Consider the following 17,645-nt stretch of genomic DNA (forward strand, 5'->3'; position numbering starts at 1 on the left):
CCGGGGCAAGGCACGGGGCCGGGGCCGGGGCCGGGGCAGGGCGCGGCCTCGCGGGCCTCGCTGCTGCAGAAGCTGTTGTCGCAGTGACGCGCGCCTATGCCCCGCTCGCCCCACCACTGCGCCCCCTAGGATTCCAACGTAACGAACCTGCGCGTTCCCCGTTACGCTCTACGTGGTACCTCGACGGCTGTAAGCCTCACGATCGTGAGGCATAATATAGTACACGTATTTATAGAACGTCCCATCGCAGGGATGTTATTATTTTAGTCTAGAGCTAGTGATCATTTCGATATGTAAAGTTTACCTTCGACCGCCGCACGACCGCGAGTTCTCTGAGAACTGCGCTCGTCGGTCTCTCGGTCTTCGTGTATAGTTTTTAAATTAGATTCGACTAAGATACGACGGTAGCTTCCTATGAGGGAGTAAAACATTCATAATCCGCAATTCGATCGACTCGTGCGCCTAGTATACCTACACGATGTACAATAGAAAACATACCGCGTGCAATACTGTATAGAAATAAATCACATATTTTTTGGCGTTGTGAACGTTATGTATTATAGTATGAAAGTCAGATGTTACCTGTTATGACAAAGTAAGCTGTATTTGTAGTGCGAGGCGCGTGACGCGGTCGCTTCCCCGGCGCGCCGCGCTGTTCGCGCGGGCTATGCGCGGGCTATGCGCGGTCTATGCGCGGACTATGCGCGGCGCGCCCTAGTTGTCGCCAAGCTCTCCTCTGTGTGCTCGGAGAACAATAATGTTGTATGTAAATAACGTGTTGTTAAATTATAGCTGTTGCTTTAGTGTACATATTTTGTTACATCATTATTGTGTTTCTTTTACGTTTAAATTTCTTGTAATTTTAAATTTATTAATTAAAACTATAAATATTATTTCATAATTTCTATGATATTCATCCCTTCGTTGTTTTTTTTTACATATTGGTTGGTAGTCCTTTTAAAAAATCTGAAGCTACAAATGAGCATAAAATGTTCTAATGTCGCTTCAATTTAGCGAGTAAAGCCTGGATCAAATGAATTCGCAACAAGTTGCAACACTCTGTTTACAAAAATGTCTTACATGATGCTACTTACAATGACAAATTCTAATTTTTCTTTTATTATTTTTGTACAAGGTATAAATTTTTATTTATTTTATAAAGATGTACCACAGAAATAAACATTTTGTTACTATTATATTAGATGATTTGTTTTACCGGAAAACTTAAATATGTTTCATATGTTACTGATTTAAGTCCTATATAAAAAATTAAATATATTATGTATGAATCCTTTTAAATTATGACATTATTTATATTCCTTTGTATAATTTTGTTTAAAGTATATAATTATATTTATAAAGTGTAAATGTAAGAGAAACATTTGATATAACTTTTAACGATTTTATATTTTGATAATATTTACTGTGACTTTCATTGCAAAAACGACTTTACAAAATATTATCATGTTTTCTTTTTTCTCTTTGAAAAATCAAAGATCCGATAAGTTTTTGTACAGTTGTTTTTGACAGCGGTAAGTCATCGTTAGTTATTATTGTTTTTTTTTTAAATCTTCAAATGTCAATGTGAGCAGCATCAATGTGCGACACTTTTAAATATTTTATATCTCATCTTATATTGAAGACCTTATGTTTATTAACTTTAGGACCGTTTTTCCTTGTCAAATAAACGCATTGTTACCATTTCAATTTGTACTCTAGTTTTTCCGTGCCTTTAAACACTTCAGTTCTAGATTTTAGACAAGTTATATCTATAAGTTTTAATTTTTTTGTGTTCGGATATGTATTAATTTGTATAACAGAAACAGTTATTTGAAATATATAAGAGACGGATAGATATAACAATGATCTAAATAACAATACAAAGCCTGCGTTTGGGACCACCATTGAAAAATATTAAAAAAAAAATAGTTTTGAACTTTTGCCTAAACCACGATTTTATACGTAATTTACATTAATTCGAAATAAATAAATTTCTCCTATAAAGTGTAGCACATTTATAAATCAACGCAAGCTTGTGTTTAGTTTTTTTTTCCTCGTGTGATAACTCGCGGCCGTTTTAGCCATCACCTATCATATACATCTTAAATTTTATATTTATATTACAACATTATCATGGCACGTAAGACTTAAGAGTTCAAAAGGTACTTAAATAAAGATGGTGGGGGATAGCGTAAATGATAGATTTCAAAACGTATTTTATATAAAGTGAAAAAAAAAGAAAACAAAAATTTTACAAACACCAATCTTGAAATATATATTATTACCAATCTAATGATGAACGTACAAATAACATATAGAATATCCATTAAAACCAAATTAAACCATGATATCTTAGAAATAAATAAATATTTTTATACCCTTACGAAATAGTCATTGTCTAGGCTACTGACCAATTTTATTTGTCGATTTTATGTAAACAGTATGCGTTGATGATTCGATTTTCTTAGTGCTATAAATAGTGAGATGAAGCTTTACAATAACCAACAATTGTAACGAAACAGTTCATTTGGGGAGACATGTCGCTCAGATGAAATCGGATCTTTTTTATAAAGTACAAGCGATGGCCTTAGCAATCTACGAGACAACCGAAGCTCCAAAATAACGGAGTCTGCCTTCATAATATATAAAAATATCAAATAAAACTAAAGCCTTTTTTAATCGATACGATAAATGGAACAGCATCAAATGCCGTATAATAGTTTTGGACATCTCGGTGAGAGTTAAATGTACACAAAGGCTATATTTTTTACAGATTTACGATAATCTAGTTAACAAAGACTCGTATGAGAACACGTCCATTGCAAGATAAAACCACGGTTACCCGCATTATGTAAATACAATGAACAGTAATAAACATCGGTGCCTCAACATATAAAGATGAACGTATTTTTTCAATAACACCTTTACCAAGATTCTATAAATTTATAACAAAATTGAAAATAGATTTAGCAAATTCGTTCGATAATTTAATTGTGTAAAATAAAGCGTTAGGTCGATTTAATGATATCCTCAACTAGATTTATATACACATTGCATTGTAAATAAAATTGTATTCAAGTCGAATTCATTGTTTTTTAATTTATTTATAAATAAATAACTTGATGAAGTTCAACTAAACTGTTTGTATTCTCTGAGATGTTATTATTTTATATTGAAAACAATTTGACTAGATGTTTTCAGTATCGTTAGATCTTGGTATAACTTAGTCTTCCAAAAGATTATTTTTAAACAGTCCACAGTACGCTATTCCATTTCTTTTTTATGTCTCTCCTCAGGAAATAATAACTGCCTCTTCGTTATAAATATTACTATCGGAGCCAAAATTTTTGGCAAAAACAATGTTACAAATACTATTTGGTCAATAAAATCATCAACGAAAATATATTCCTAAGATTTTGAAACATAATTTTTGATAAAAGTAATTTAAATTGGCTTAAAGAATAGAAATAATTTTTACGCAATTGATTAAATTATAATATTAATCTATAAAAACTTATTTAGATATTCATCTCGGTGTAAAATATACCTCATTGTAAAAATCAAATCTTAGTTTGTAATTAAATTTACGACTTTATATTCTGCAATTTTTTTTGTATCGAGAATAAAGTTATTCGTTCACTTGTTCTGTCCAGTTCATTACTGGTGGTACATTTTATGTTTATTTTCTCGACCGCCTCCATTTTTAACGTTATTTCTTTTAATTTGGCTGCTAATATTAAGTAAGTACGGTTATAAGATTTATGAACATTCAAAATTTAAGTGGATACGTCGAGTATGTTACGTGTAAGCTTAATAGATTTTACATTAATTATATTACGATTTCATGAGATACTTGTTCTACAATATATCAAAATGTTATATGATAATCTGTTATTCAAAATTTTATGTAAGACACTGTTCTAATTTTAAGGCGTATAAGCTCCCGTACAGAGTAAATAATAAAAATTATTTTTTAGGGTCCAAAATTTCCATCCAGTGCATTGAACCGGTTAAAATTTGGATTGCATTATGATCAGTGATGAACTTTGTGGGGTCGCAACTGTCGCGCCCTCCTATTGCTCTGTGCGGGGGCAGCGAATATGATTAGCGATCACTCGGTACAATGTCGGGAAACATTGATGGGTACGGGAATCTTTGTTTCATACGGAAAACATAATTAGCGCCAACTAAACATTCATTTCATTGCATAAGATGTGTATTGTAACCAGTGTGATGGGCCTCGAGGGTTCGTTGCGATTCCTTTTTATAAGATTATGTGTGATAAATGTATTTATAGGATCGATGGATGACAGTTGCTAACACAAGGAGGTGATCCCGTTCCCGTACAATACTGATTTTATTTTTTGTATAAAATCGTACCTCTTGTCTTGGCCTGTCGTCTGCAACAGGGCTTCTTTATGAATTCAATGCGTTTAGATGTAACGTGTATACGCCGCAGTTGTTGTACAATGTTACACTCAAACTATCTAAGCTATTTATGTTTTCCTAGAACATTACGAGTGATCTTAGATGTTGACCAGCCGCCCGAAGGATTTAAGCGAATTCATGTGTTAATTGTAATAATTTTAGAGCTATAATTGTGATTCGTGTTAGACACTGTGTTACGGGTGGGATATATTTGTCAGCTTTAAGGAGTATCGTATCGTAAAAGTACGGTAGTGTTCACGTCGAGTACACGTGAGCACATAATAGCAACTGTCGCACTAGTCTCGGTGTAACGTCGAGCATCGAGCGGGAATCCTTGCCGGCGGGTGGTCGTTAAGTCTGTGTTATTTAGTTCTTGAATGTAAAATATAAGGCCTCTCGTGTTGCTTTGCATTTCTACGCATCGTATGTATGTATGTTTATATATTTGTAAATAGCTAAAGTACGATATATTTTTACGTCTAGAATACACAACCAAAGTTGTTATAAAGTGATGGTTGATTAAAAATAAAAAATTGATATAGGTCGTTACGTTTATGTACAAAGATAAAACATACAAACGAAATTTGTATAACCGTGTGGGTACACCTATGTCTTATCGAAGCCTTTACACAACCGCCCTGATATTAGTGAAAACGAATTTATTATTTTTGGTAAAGAAATCGAATAATACAAAATTAAATTATCTAACAGATATAAATAATTACAATGAAATAATTCAGAAATGTATAGTATGAGTGTGGCTTGTTTTATTTTTCGTTCCTAATAGCTTGTTCCGGGTCGTTTTGCAGTAATGGTCAATTACCGAAGCCGACACTAGCGTTGTCTCGCGACACATTTGAGTCGTCTTTGTTTTATTCATCGACAGAAGCAGGCGTTATAAGTACATTACCTTTAAGTTGTATTTTTTTGTACATTTTAGATTCGAAAATATATTAATATCTAAATGATGAGTGGTTTTATTTTTACAATAAAATTATACACAAATATAATAAGTAAACACTAAAATTGCTTCACCACAAAAACTGATTTGACATAAACGTTGCATATGCTATAATCCTATCTATAAAGTATGGAAATAGGTCATATTATGCACTTTCATCTGGGTTAGTTAGTATCAATTATCATTAACAGGTCGAAGCTCACTTTCGATGGCGGCCGGAGCTGTGCCCCGAGTGCTCTACTGAATCAGTTTATATTCGATCATTGTAGCGGCCGCCCCTACACCCGACTCCTTGTTATCCTATCCTCAACTTGTTTTTTTCTTCGCTATTAAGAAAATCAATAAGTTTTCTATGATTTAATGTATTCTATTGCTATTTTCGCACTCTTGTGTATAATGGTTTTGAATTGGCTTGTGTTTAAGTTCAGAAAGAAGTATATTACAAAGGTAAGTGTTCTTGATTATTCTTGCATTCGAAGATTTTATATCCTAATAAAAAATTATACGAAGTATAAAATTTAAGGAATGTGAGGTGCATTTCTTAATTATGACACATCCGTACTATCCCGATCACAGTAAATCTCGAGTTCAAACTAATGACAAAGGCCAAAAGATCCACAGTACCCTACATTCACTGGGAATCGAATCTACATATCATCTTTACATTCAAAAGAGCGTAGACCATGAGGACTGCATTATGTGATTACAGCAAACAGTCATAAAATACGGATGCGTTATCATTTTTTTTTGTATAAGAAAGAGGAGTAAGTAATTAAATGGAAGGAGAACTAATGATAAGTAAATTACACCTCTCCCGTGTTAGCCAATCATTATTTTCCGTCCGACATGGCCGTTTTCTGCAACGTCTACTGCTGTTGATGGCTCTCTCCCACCTTTACCAAAATTTGCCATAGAACTTATAAAATCGACTGTCCTAATCTCTGAAATTTTACGAAAAAATACGTAGCATAGCTAATGATAGAACGGACATGTATACATTTATGTATTCCTACTCGCGAAAAACATTACCCTCTTTGAGTCGGGCAAATACTGTTCCTATACGCGGCTACACAGTAAAAGGATTGAGCTCCGTTGACCTTGCTAACAGTTAATAGGTTCAAATTAATACACCGTGTTTTAATAGGTAAGGTAAACTAACTATCGAGGTGAAGCGAAATTACTGTGAAATTACCTCATTCACAATACCTAATAAAAATAATTCTTGCAAACTTGTAAACGTAAAATATTCACAAAAATATTGTTTACAAAATAAAATATCTTACTTGAAAATTCAATGTTATTGATTACAATCTAATTATCTACTAATATTTTAATTGAGTCTAAGTTTAGAAGAAACTATACGGATGCCCGGAGCGTTCCACCACCCGGAGTCTGCCTGCACCACTTTGTTTCGGGCATGATATTATTACGCACTTTCCGTTAAATAAAGGATAATTACAGATTTTAAATAATGTTTAATTCAATGGAGGGGTTGCGACAAACGCACGGGACACGGGAGCTAACTGGAACAGGGCTTCCCAGTCCCAGTCCCGACGCGCGCGGCCGCTCGCACGCACGCACGTGTACGCTTTCGTATCCTGTTGCACGCACTATCCGTTTTTACGCAGCACTTTTCTACAACGTATTTAATGCGGCTTAAATATTATTGTATTGATTTGTATTGCAACATTAACTTGGTTTTAATTACTACTACAATTATTAATTCAATATCAAGTAACAAACGATGTAATTTAAATCATGTTAAAATATATTAAAAACGTACGGCGCATGAAAATATAAGTGCGGAAAATAATCTTCTAAAAATGTCTTGGAGCTGTCCATGGTCGAAAAGTCGGCAGGCGCAAGTCGCTGCCACTCCACTTCTGTAGAATGTAATGTAGGTTCGTTACCATTTTACATTTTCCAAAAACATTTCTGTACCTAACACTCAACTTACGATCTAGCTTTGAAGTTAAATTTTCGTCTAAATTGGTTTAAATTACTCTACATCTTTGGGATGATAATATAAAATAGATTTGACAAAAAATATATTATATAAATTATTTTACATAAAAATTACTTTAAGTCATTACTATTTTTGTTATTTGTGGTACTCTATTGGATTGTTTATATCGTCTTTAAAATATAGTCAATGAACCCATTACAAAAACATCCTAAGTGATTCCCGAGTAACATTTTTGATTGGAGAGTCAAAGTGGGACAATAATTGTGAGATAATTCTGGTATTTAGTTCAATAATATAACTGATTGCTTTTAATGGATTTAGAATCATGCGTGCATGTTAATGTTCTGTCCGGCTATAAAAATGTACGTGCCACGCGTGTTCGTCTGTCTATTCTATCTGTTTAAGGACTACTCCTTCTGTGTTCACTTTGTGGTTTAGTATTAATTTTATCCGATATGTAATTCTTGACCCTGAATATTATTATGTATGTGTGCTTACCGCTTACCGACCTACTCAGGTTCATAAAAAAAAACTATTTTAAACAAACAACAATAATTTGGTTTTAAATTAGAAAATTTGGAAGTATGAGAACATTTGTTTAACTTAATCAACCGTTAACTTTACGTTTGTAAGTATCCAAATTACAATAATTATCAATATCAAATACAAAATCTTTTCTAATAACACTAGTTATCTACTGAGCTATTAAACAGTTGTTACGTTGAAATGTTTGCGATGTTCCTGTCATTAAGTTAATCGTTGTTATCCCGTCAACAATGCTATGGTTACGAAATCGAGGACGGGTTTTTGTAAAAAGTAAAATTTATAGAATTACGGTGAGGGATGGGAGAGCACATCAGCTGTGCGCACCTCGAAGTTTGCGGCTCAGTCGCCCGCAGGTCGAGCTCAACGTCGCTCGCTCATCTCACTTGCTGTTACCGCGCATACTCTTATTCCGACAGACTCTCTTTTAGATACAATAATAAAAAAAACAATTCCGGTTATTAAATTAAATTCAGTTTATTTTGCAAAACAAAAAATGGCGTTTGAGTTTTTGGGTAGTAGAATTTTATATTAAAAAATAAAAAAATAACAAATATTTATTTATAAAATAATGAAGGAAAAATGCCTTGGAACTGTTTGTGGGGATACGAGTCTCCGCCGCCCGCGTGCAGGGTGAGTGAGCCGCTGCACCTTATATCGCAGGTAATTAACGCAATATTATTCATGTTGACACAGAAATTAATAATTTTTATGTTACTAGCAGTGATTTTAGAATACTTTTAGTATAATAAAACATAGAACAAACTATGCATGTTATCTGGATGGATAAACAAACTTGAACAGGTTGCGAGAGATTTAGTCTTATTTAATTACAATTACATTTTAAGAATTCAATTTTATCTGGGCGATTATAAACACACAAACTATCGTAACCTGTTCACATACTTTATTTTTCGCGTTTACATTTTAAATATATTAAAGATCAATATTATTTATAAGTCAAAATACGAGTAGTAACCTTACTTATGAATATTTTCGATAGTACCTTAATAAGAGTCATCCCTTACCCTATCCCTACTTTAGTATACGGAACACTGAACCCTCTTTAACCATTATAAGTTTTTTCAGGTAAATTAATTGATTGCAATATAAATTATTTTAATTTTTATATCACTAACTTTGTTGAATTTTTTTACGGCAATATTTTATCTAAATAATCTATCCTCTATGTCAATAAATTTGGTATAGAGGTCTACGGAATCTATGAAATAGTTCAATTCCGGGATTCTATCTGAGGTCTTGGCAACCGTGACATGCATATCAAGTAGCTGTGGTCAGATAACCGAATGCTAAGTCGGGGCTATCTATTAATCTAAGTAACAAACAACCTTTCACAACATTGTTGTGTCCTTAACAATGACTCCAGCTTTTCTTAACATAGTTACTATGTTTTAAATAAGCATAACATATGTTGTCATTTTCAATATAGTCTTTTGCCATTAACCTGTTGAGAAATTCAATACAGTAATTGAAAATTATTGCTACCGAAAGAATGTTTAATAGTTATAGAGGAAAACTTAATCCTTGCAAAAAATACAGTAGAAATAGTAATATGTTGTATAGTGTCATAATGAAGTATTGTGTGTTTAGCGTGAAATGATAATGTGGCATGTCGCGTCTCTCAGGAACTGAGGAGTCGCAGGTCATTCGGGAGAGAGCAGTGTTATCAGCAAACTGTACTCGCTATGATAGTATTATCGTTATAATGCACTTCTTACACAAGAAATGTAAATATTAATCACTTTTTGTATTAAATGCAATGAAATTCTTGTTTTTATTGTATGCAACACTACGACTTCGTTAGCACGGAATTATAATAAAAAATTGCCTAAGTTACTCTCGCATACATACATCAACTACCTTCCAGTTCAAGTCCCGTCAAAATCATTCCACCCGTTTCGAAGATTATCCGGAACAAAGGCGTATTTGCGGAAAGATAGAAATTTTAAAAAATTGACTTCGTGATAAACAAGCCAAAATGTTCATCGTCGTTCAATCAAGTGTTGGGGAAATATGATTTTTTCTTTAGATGTTACAAGCAAACACTACAATTTTATTAATTGTATAGATATAAACAGATAAATATTCTTCGGAGAAGGTTGAGTTTATCAATTGAAATAAACAAGTTGTTATCACTCAACTTTAACCGACAATTTTCACATGCAACAACTAATTTAAATAAATATCATTTTTTATTGGTTGCAATTGTGCCACTTTATGTAAACTATTGCAAAAATGTATTTTCCATTTTATAAAACATTTTATACTGTTCTTAAAATATTCAATTTCTTCTTATTTTCCTTATTTGATAACTTTGTTATTTTTTTATTAAAAATATTCAAATGAAGTTATGTATTAATGTGACTTAAGTAACTACAGACAACAGTGGTGTATTTACCATTGCTTCAAAAAGTAACTACTCGTATACTGTTAAAGTCATGTTTAAGAGTTCGTAAAGTGTTCATTGATTACTTTGTTAGCGCGGGCTCCCCTGTGCTGTTATATCGCTATTGTTTTGTGTGTATGACATCATTAGTTTGCCTTGGCGAGTGTGGTTAACGGTAGAATGCTAATGTGTGATGGTCCGAGCGCCGCCGCGGGCTGTACGGCGCGATGGGCGCACACTGAGAGCGACTTCCCGAATGTTGCGCAAACGCAAGTGCAGCGCCTGCGCCCACGCGGCCGCCGACACACTGGTAAACATCGCCCCAAGTTCACTGTCAACTTAATCTATTTTATCTATAGGTAAAACAAGAAAGTAACACGTCGCAATATATATTATCTGTATTGACGCATTCTTTCACAGTATCGAATGACTTGTGATTTTAAAGCTTTTAGTCAATGGACTTCGTTAGCGTGATAAAAAGGGAAGATGTTATAGAAGAAAGAATGTTATATATGTTATAGAAAGATTTTGTATTATGTTCGAAGTTACCAAGTTTTTGACTCCCTAAGCGTTTATATAAAAATCTAGGTTAAACTTTCTAAGTTTTATATCAAGTATAAGAAGAATAAGTACTTAACGTCTCTTTCTTGTAGCGAGTTCGAGTACTGTCTACAACTTTTAATGAGCTTTCAATGAGTTGACGGATAAAATGGAAGTTTTTAGCACTCACGTTTCTTAAGCCGTTAGATACATTCCTCTAATAAAATTGCGATAATGGATGTTATTTGTTGCAGATGAGTATTGTATAAAGTGAAGTCATTGTGCCTTGTCTATCTCGCGTTTATAAGTTAATTAAGATCGTGTGTGCGGCTCGTAGAGAGGCTATGCGAGGCTATCGGTGTACGGAGCGGACAATGGGGCCTGTGTGTCGGCGACGCTTTGAGACTAAGGCCTCCGTGCAATTAGTTAAATCATAATGATACGTTATTCCTTATTGTTTACATCCTTTCAAACAATGCTTATCGATTATGGGGAGATTAGTTTATAACAAATGCCAAAAAGTGCACTGTTTTGTTTTTTGTAATTTGTACAACTTTTGTAGTTGTACGACAAATAGAGTACCAAATTAGAATACACAGATTCGAGGAAAGCTAAAGGTTATTTCCCTAAATTTTGCAGGACAGAAAAAAAACAAATCCGTCATTGAAATATAATTTTTATATATTTTAAAGGGAGAAGTTACATATTTTTATTCATAATTCAGTTTCGAAGGAAAAATGTAATAAAAGTGATAGCTTTAGCTTCCTTGCCCATAAAAGCAATAGTTAAGCGGTCGTCTTTATGAATGGGACACGTAAATGTGTGGCGAATGGATCTCGTGAATACGGGTCGGTAGCGGGCCAGCGGGTAGCGTGGTACAGTGCAGATCGAAAGCTCTTAGCGGGGGCCCGGCAGCCGCGTTGCATGGCGGCTTGGCGGCGGCGGATATACGCGATGATTTAGTGCGCATTCCTGCGGAGCGCCCGCGGCCCGCAGCCCGCAGCCCGCAGCCCGCAGACTAGGCGACCGCGACCGCGCCTGCCGCGGACCTTGGGAACGAGATTAAACCACATTCGTACGACAACGCACAAAGAACTTTGTCACCGCATTGTCCCATTTCTTACGTTCTTAAGTCGCTTTGCTGGGCATACTTCGAAGATTATATCTGTTTACAAAACGAAATAAAAATCTCCCTGTGCTCTCTTAATAACTTGAGTCGTATAAAAAGAAGAAAAAAGTTTGGTTGGTATTTATTTCGAGTAGTTTTTCTAAACTATTAAGATGTTTCTCGTTTATTTGCAGTATTGATATAAAAACAACAGCCATACAAGTGGTAAAGATTCGAATTGGGTTATAATAATTTCACTAAAGCGTAATACAAGCCGGACGTTACAAAATACAGGAAGTGTCGCAAGCGTTTGTTAGCGGAAGTGGTGTAGCGGCCGCACAGTACGGTACGAGAGATGCAACTACAGGTGCCTAATGATGCCTCTAATGAACATGACGGGAGCGCCACAGGCACCTATTACAGATAATGTAATACGTAATTGCTGCAATTTGTCAATTGGCGCAATGATCTAAAATGCCCTTTGTACGCATTTGATGCGGCTCGCATATCCGCAGATCACTTTTTGTAGAAGATAGATACTGTTAGTTGGTGACCTTCACATGTTTATCAGAAAATGTGACCTAACGCCGTGTCTTAGCACTACCTTTTTAGAGGTTTTTTAGCTATAGAGATACCGGACATGATCTAGAGCCCCTTTAGGTTTTTGTTAATCAACAACGAATACTGTTGGATTCTCCCAAAAACAATAATAAAAAAAAGGGACCCACCTGCAAGCACTACCTTTCGATTTAAAAAATATCAAAGTCGAAGCACCAGGAGTGGGGTTACGTGGTAACACACATAAAGAAATACAAATTGATAACCTCCTTCTTTTTGAAGTCGGCTCAAAAGACGTAGACATAAAATAGAGATGTGCTTCAGTTAATAAGTGCGAGAATAGAAGTCTTCTGGCTATTTTTTCCTTCTAGCAATTCCTCTATCTTTTATAGAAAAAGTAAAATAATGCACACTTCCAACAGTCGCGGGATTTTAAGAATATCAATTATTATAAATATAAAAAAATATACATTTTATTTGGTCGTATGTCTGTTTTAAATAAAATGTAATATATTAAAATTGTCCCAATTAAAACAAGAACCAATTCATGGTGAACGTAATTAAGTGAAGACAAATCATCTGAATGCACTACTTTTTGAGAGAAATGGGTTAGAATTTCATTCACTTTAATCAACGTTACGTGGTCGAGAGCTCCGGCTAACCTTGTCGTACAATCGATCAATACTTCGTAATACTTTTCAAAGAAGTCGTTTGACTTGTAGCAATGGTTCGGGGATTCTGCCGACTACTGGTTTACGTGGGAACCACTACTTACATTTCTTAACGGACCACCCAACACTGTTTACACCACATTTGTTTACAAAAACGTATTTATTCAATTATTACCATCTAATTGACCTTCAACTATACTTGAAAGTAACAATTCTGACAATGTTACGTTCAAATAATGCAAATATTTATCTTTTGTCTAATTTTATTTCATGCTTGGTATCGTGTTACTGGTGGTCTTTAGTTTCCTCACTGAAACATAAACCGGTCGCTGGCAGCGAGCAGTGGACCTCCAAAAAAATAGCACGCTTCACAGAGCACGCGCGCCACCTGACAAGCGCGATCACTCAACATGGGTTAGCTTTTAATTACAAACATTGTTATACCTACTTATTGTAACACAAAAAACTGTAGAAAATTACAATTATTCAGTCAACTTGCAATCCATTAAAATAACAATAAGACCGAGTGACAATAAAGGGCTTTCACATTTTTTATGAGTTCTAGAATATGTTCATAAACATGTTTCTTATATTATTATTTTTTAAATAGATTATGAATTCTAAAATATGTAACTGTCTACGTAGTATAGTTAAAGGCGTTTGATTCACAGTCATAAGTGTTAAATTTAAACAACCCCATGCAATGAATCAATACGTTTGAATGGAAGTCATAAAACTAAATTTATTCCCTTATTCGTTCATGAACAACAATCTAAAAATATTACGGGCCACCTGGAGCACACGACTTTTGACTTGGAATCCGTGCGGGTAACATTATTTACTATGGTACTCGAAACCGCTACAGTACTAACCCTTCACAATGGTTTTTTTCTCAATGTGTACACACAATTTTTAAGTACGAGTTGTCGTTTATTGTTTTTTTAAACGACTTTGATTTTCAAAGAGATTTTTTTAAACCGTATTCTTGACTAGGCTATTGTTGCTTCATTTAACTTTTTTATTATACTGTTAATCAAAATATTTATTTTACTCGATGCCGGCCTTGTTTTATTTAAATGTGTTTTAAATTTTCCATATAATTCTCAACTCTGTCTGTAAGACTTCCTTTATTTTTTGGAGCAAAATCATGCCCCAAATAGCACTTGGGCGAATTATACTAAAGCAGATGTTGGCCATAAACTTTGAAATATCACGCCGCATGAATCACAGCCGCCTGTAATGATATGTATAAGATGTGTCAATAACCTTTTCAAACGACAGACATGCTACAAAAACTACATACATTCTCATGTAATTTAATAATACTCAACAACATACATTTTTGTACATCAATAAAGTAAACTCAATATCTATTGTCATGTCATGTAATAATTTTTATTTTGTACATTGTAGCATTTTATTACCGATGTACTTTATCCATTTTGAAAAATATGAAAAAAGTCAAGACAAATATGTGAAAATGAGCAGTCCGTGCCTTTCTTATCACTTGAAGTTTGAAAAATGGCTCAACGTGAGCAGTTTTTATCTATATTTTTTATAACAGCGCAACGTTAAGTTAATAAAATGAAAATCACGGTTGAATCACTTACTTCCTAAGAAACTTATTTTGTTGTTCCCCGTACATTATTATTTGAAAAGCCATTGCAAAGAACTTTGTCTCGGTAACACTGACAAGTAATTGACTTTTAGTAATAAGTGTGTTTGTTAAGTTCTGTCAGTAATTACTAATTAATAATAGAAATTATAAAACTAATAAATACTACTATACTAATAACTGAATACTGCGCCGCGGTTAGTCTTTGGTGTACGCAGAAAAGTTCTATTAGAATGAGACTCACTGCTCTACTAGTCTTTCAGCGTCTTAGTATGAGAAATCTTTACTAAGAGACTGACTATGAGTAAAGGCAGTTATAGCAAACATTTTCTAATAATCTAAAATAAATATAGAATGAGATTTATAGCAGACATTGTATTGTATGATTTAAGTGACAACGCAAACCTATCGTCGAGTCATTCTCTTCAATCATTCAGATCGTTGATGGTTTGGACAATTAAGTTGTCACTGCCGCATAACTGGAAGTTTATGTGACGAGAACAGCTTTAAGTAGAGTAACAAATGTGCTTGACAGATATGACATGATGACTACAATACTGTTTGTCAACTAATTGATGATCTTTGATTTTTAGATGTTCCTGTAAATTCCGCTCGAAAACTAGACAGGAAACTTTCCAACTTGATATTACTTGAAAATATATTTTATCAACATTTTTCCTATTAAATAAATAACGAGATGCCTAGAGTACTGAAATTTTATAAGTACACTTTTTATATCTTAGCATACCTTTAAGGTTTTAGGTAAGATAACATAAAAATTGATTTTCTGTTATTCATCGCTCACAAATTAATTCAATAGACGCTTTTAATATCAATTGTATGAGCTTCGGTTGCTTCCCTTTTTAATATCGATTTTTTTTCTAATATCGGCAGTATTCATAGCTTTTTATAAAATACAAAATCGTTTACAGTAGATGATAAGGTGAAAAACCTTTCTTAGATTTATTTCAAACAATAAAAAGTAATGTTATAAATTACAAGTCACTGTCACCGAAACATCTGAAATGAGTAAATGTACCTACTTTCCATTGTTTTTACAACTATTATGGTATTCCTATCGTTAACCTGGTTTCGAAGACAATGCGCGTTGTCATTGTTTCACCAAAAAGAAACATCGTCCACTTTGCTGTGGTTTACCTTATAGCTTCATTTATAGCAATTTTTCTAACTTGAAACTAAACTATGGGAATTACATTTTATCCAACAATGAATAACAATGTTTTCATAGTTGAAACAGTAAAAATGGAGTAGCAAGTGTTACATCAGGTTGTGGCAGTAAAAATGCGATGCTAAGCAGATTACGATCATCTAGACTCTTCCCTTGTAGTTGTATTGTATCGCTTAACTTTTGAGAATATCTCTCTTAAAAATTTAAACACAGTTACTGTAAAATAGGAGGAAAGTCACACAAATAGGTTCCTGCCAGCTCTCAACTATTGTAATTATTTGGACCCAACACAGCGGAATAAATCAGAAAGATACTGCTGTGAATTATGATTGGTATCTATTTGGTTGGAAATGAATTATTCAAGAAATAATAGCGTTATCGTAAGTGAGATATAATTGTAACACATATTGTTATATTAGTTTGCGCAAGGCGTGGATGTAGGCCTCACAAGAGCACACAGCTGACGTCACGATGAGGTTTTAACACCGCACAAACAAAGCGCAGACTAGTTTGTGGCTCACAGACGTTGTGCTCCCATTTTCCAGCTCAAGCAATTAATGTTCCATTTTCGGCTAGAAATTTCTTTGTCAACCTTAATTTTTTTATGCTATTAGCATACTTTATGGTTTTAATATTTTGTTTGTCAAACATGTAACGAACAAGCCTCGTTATTAACATGTTCTAATATTCAAGTTTATAAATCGAATGATTTAACACGTTAACTGCGGATTGAGGCAGAACAGACCCAAAGCGTGACTTCTCGCTGGTGCGGCAGTCAAAATCGGGTTGTTTCGCTCTGTGCGGGAGGCTACTAGATCAGTATTTCTATGAGTACGACAGAGTCAAATATATAGAAATGTTTCTCTTGCGATGTCTAGCCCAATGGCGTAATTAGATAAAAATGAGGTCCTACAGGCCCCAAACGCACTGAAAAGAAATTAATTACGCCTAGTGCGGATTGAGGTCAAATCTATCTCAAAATTTGTAGGCCTCATGGCCGCACTGCACGAAGCGCGGGCGGCGCGGGCGCCGCGCATCCTAGCTTAGTGTTGTGGAAAGTTTCGATAACGTTTCGAGTTTCGAGGACGTTTTGGCAGGATTTATTAAAGATTGAGCGTAGAACTTTATTTTAAAATCCTTAACGTTTTAAACCAATAATACCAAATAAGTCAGATGAAGTACTCATCTGACTTATTTGAAAATGTTTATTGGAGTTATGAGAAACTATGTTGACCTCGGTAAAAATTTTACTTATACCATACAAAACCTAAATTACTGCAACTTTGAATTTTAAGGGGGTGGCCTGTGTCTATGATGAACCAAAAGTGCATAAATCGGACACAGAATGTATTTACGAGCCAGAAACACAACACTAATAGCCAAGCTACTATTAACTAATTCTACTTAAATAGCACGATTAATACGTCTTATACTTAATATAATATTCGCACGCACGCACATTCACCACTAACAATACTCAATTACCATCATTATTTTGTTTTGCACATGGGTGTTGCCTTAAAATGTGTGCTCAGTTGTGGATTATTCTTCACTGTTATTTTAAGCAAGTCACAGTTCCATTCGAAGTTTAGTCCATAGTGGCAATTTTTACCATTGTGTGCTGATCATCGTTTTTGTACAGAGAACGTTGAATGTTTT

General features: G+C 34.2%; 1 protein-coding gene across 5 annotated transcripts in view; it reads left to right on the top strand.

Annotated features, from left to right (window-relative positions):
- The first annotated feature begins 5,721 nt into the window (after positions 1-5,721).
- The window catches only part of LOC106710700 (tensin), a 91,315-nt gene continuing 79,391 nt past the window's right edge, over positions 5,722-17,645 (top strand). For 2 of the 5 annotated variants that reach the window (XM_045679187.1, XM_045679191.1), the window contains exon 1: positions 5,723-5,836. In XM_045679187.1, the coding sequence (XP_045535143.1) occupies positions 5,750-5,836 (87 nt within the window). In that variant the 5' untranslated portion in view covers positions 5,723-5,749. Of the gene's footprint in view, positions 5,837-8,446; positions 8,562-17,645 lie in introns of those variants that run through there. The other 3 variants (XM_045679184.1, XM_014502836.2, XM_045679179.1) reach the window with 2 other exon arrangements.

Source organism: Papilio machaon, chromosome 1, assembly GCF_912999745.1.
Source record: "Papilio machaon chromosome 1, ilPapMach1.1, whole genome shotgun sequence".
Classification (NCBI taxonomy): domain Eukaryota; kingdom Metazoa; phylum Arthropoda; class Insecta; order Lepidoptera; family Papilionidae; genus Papilio; species Papilio machaon.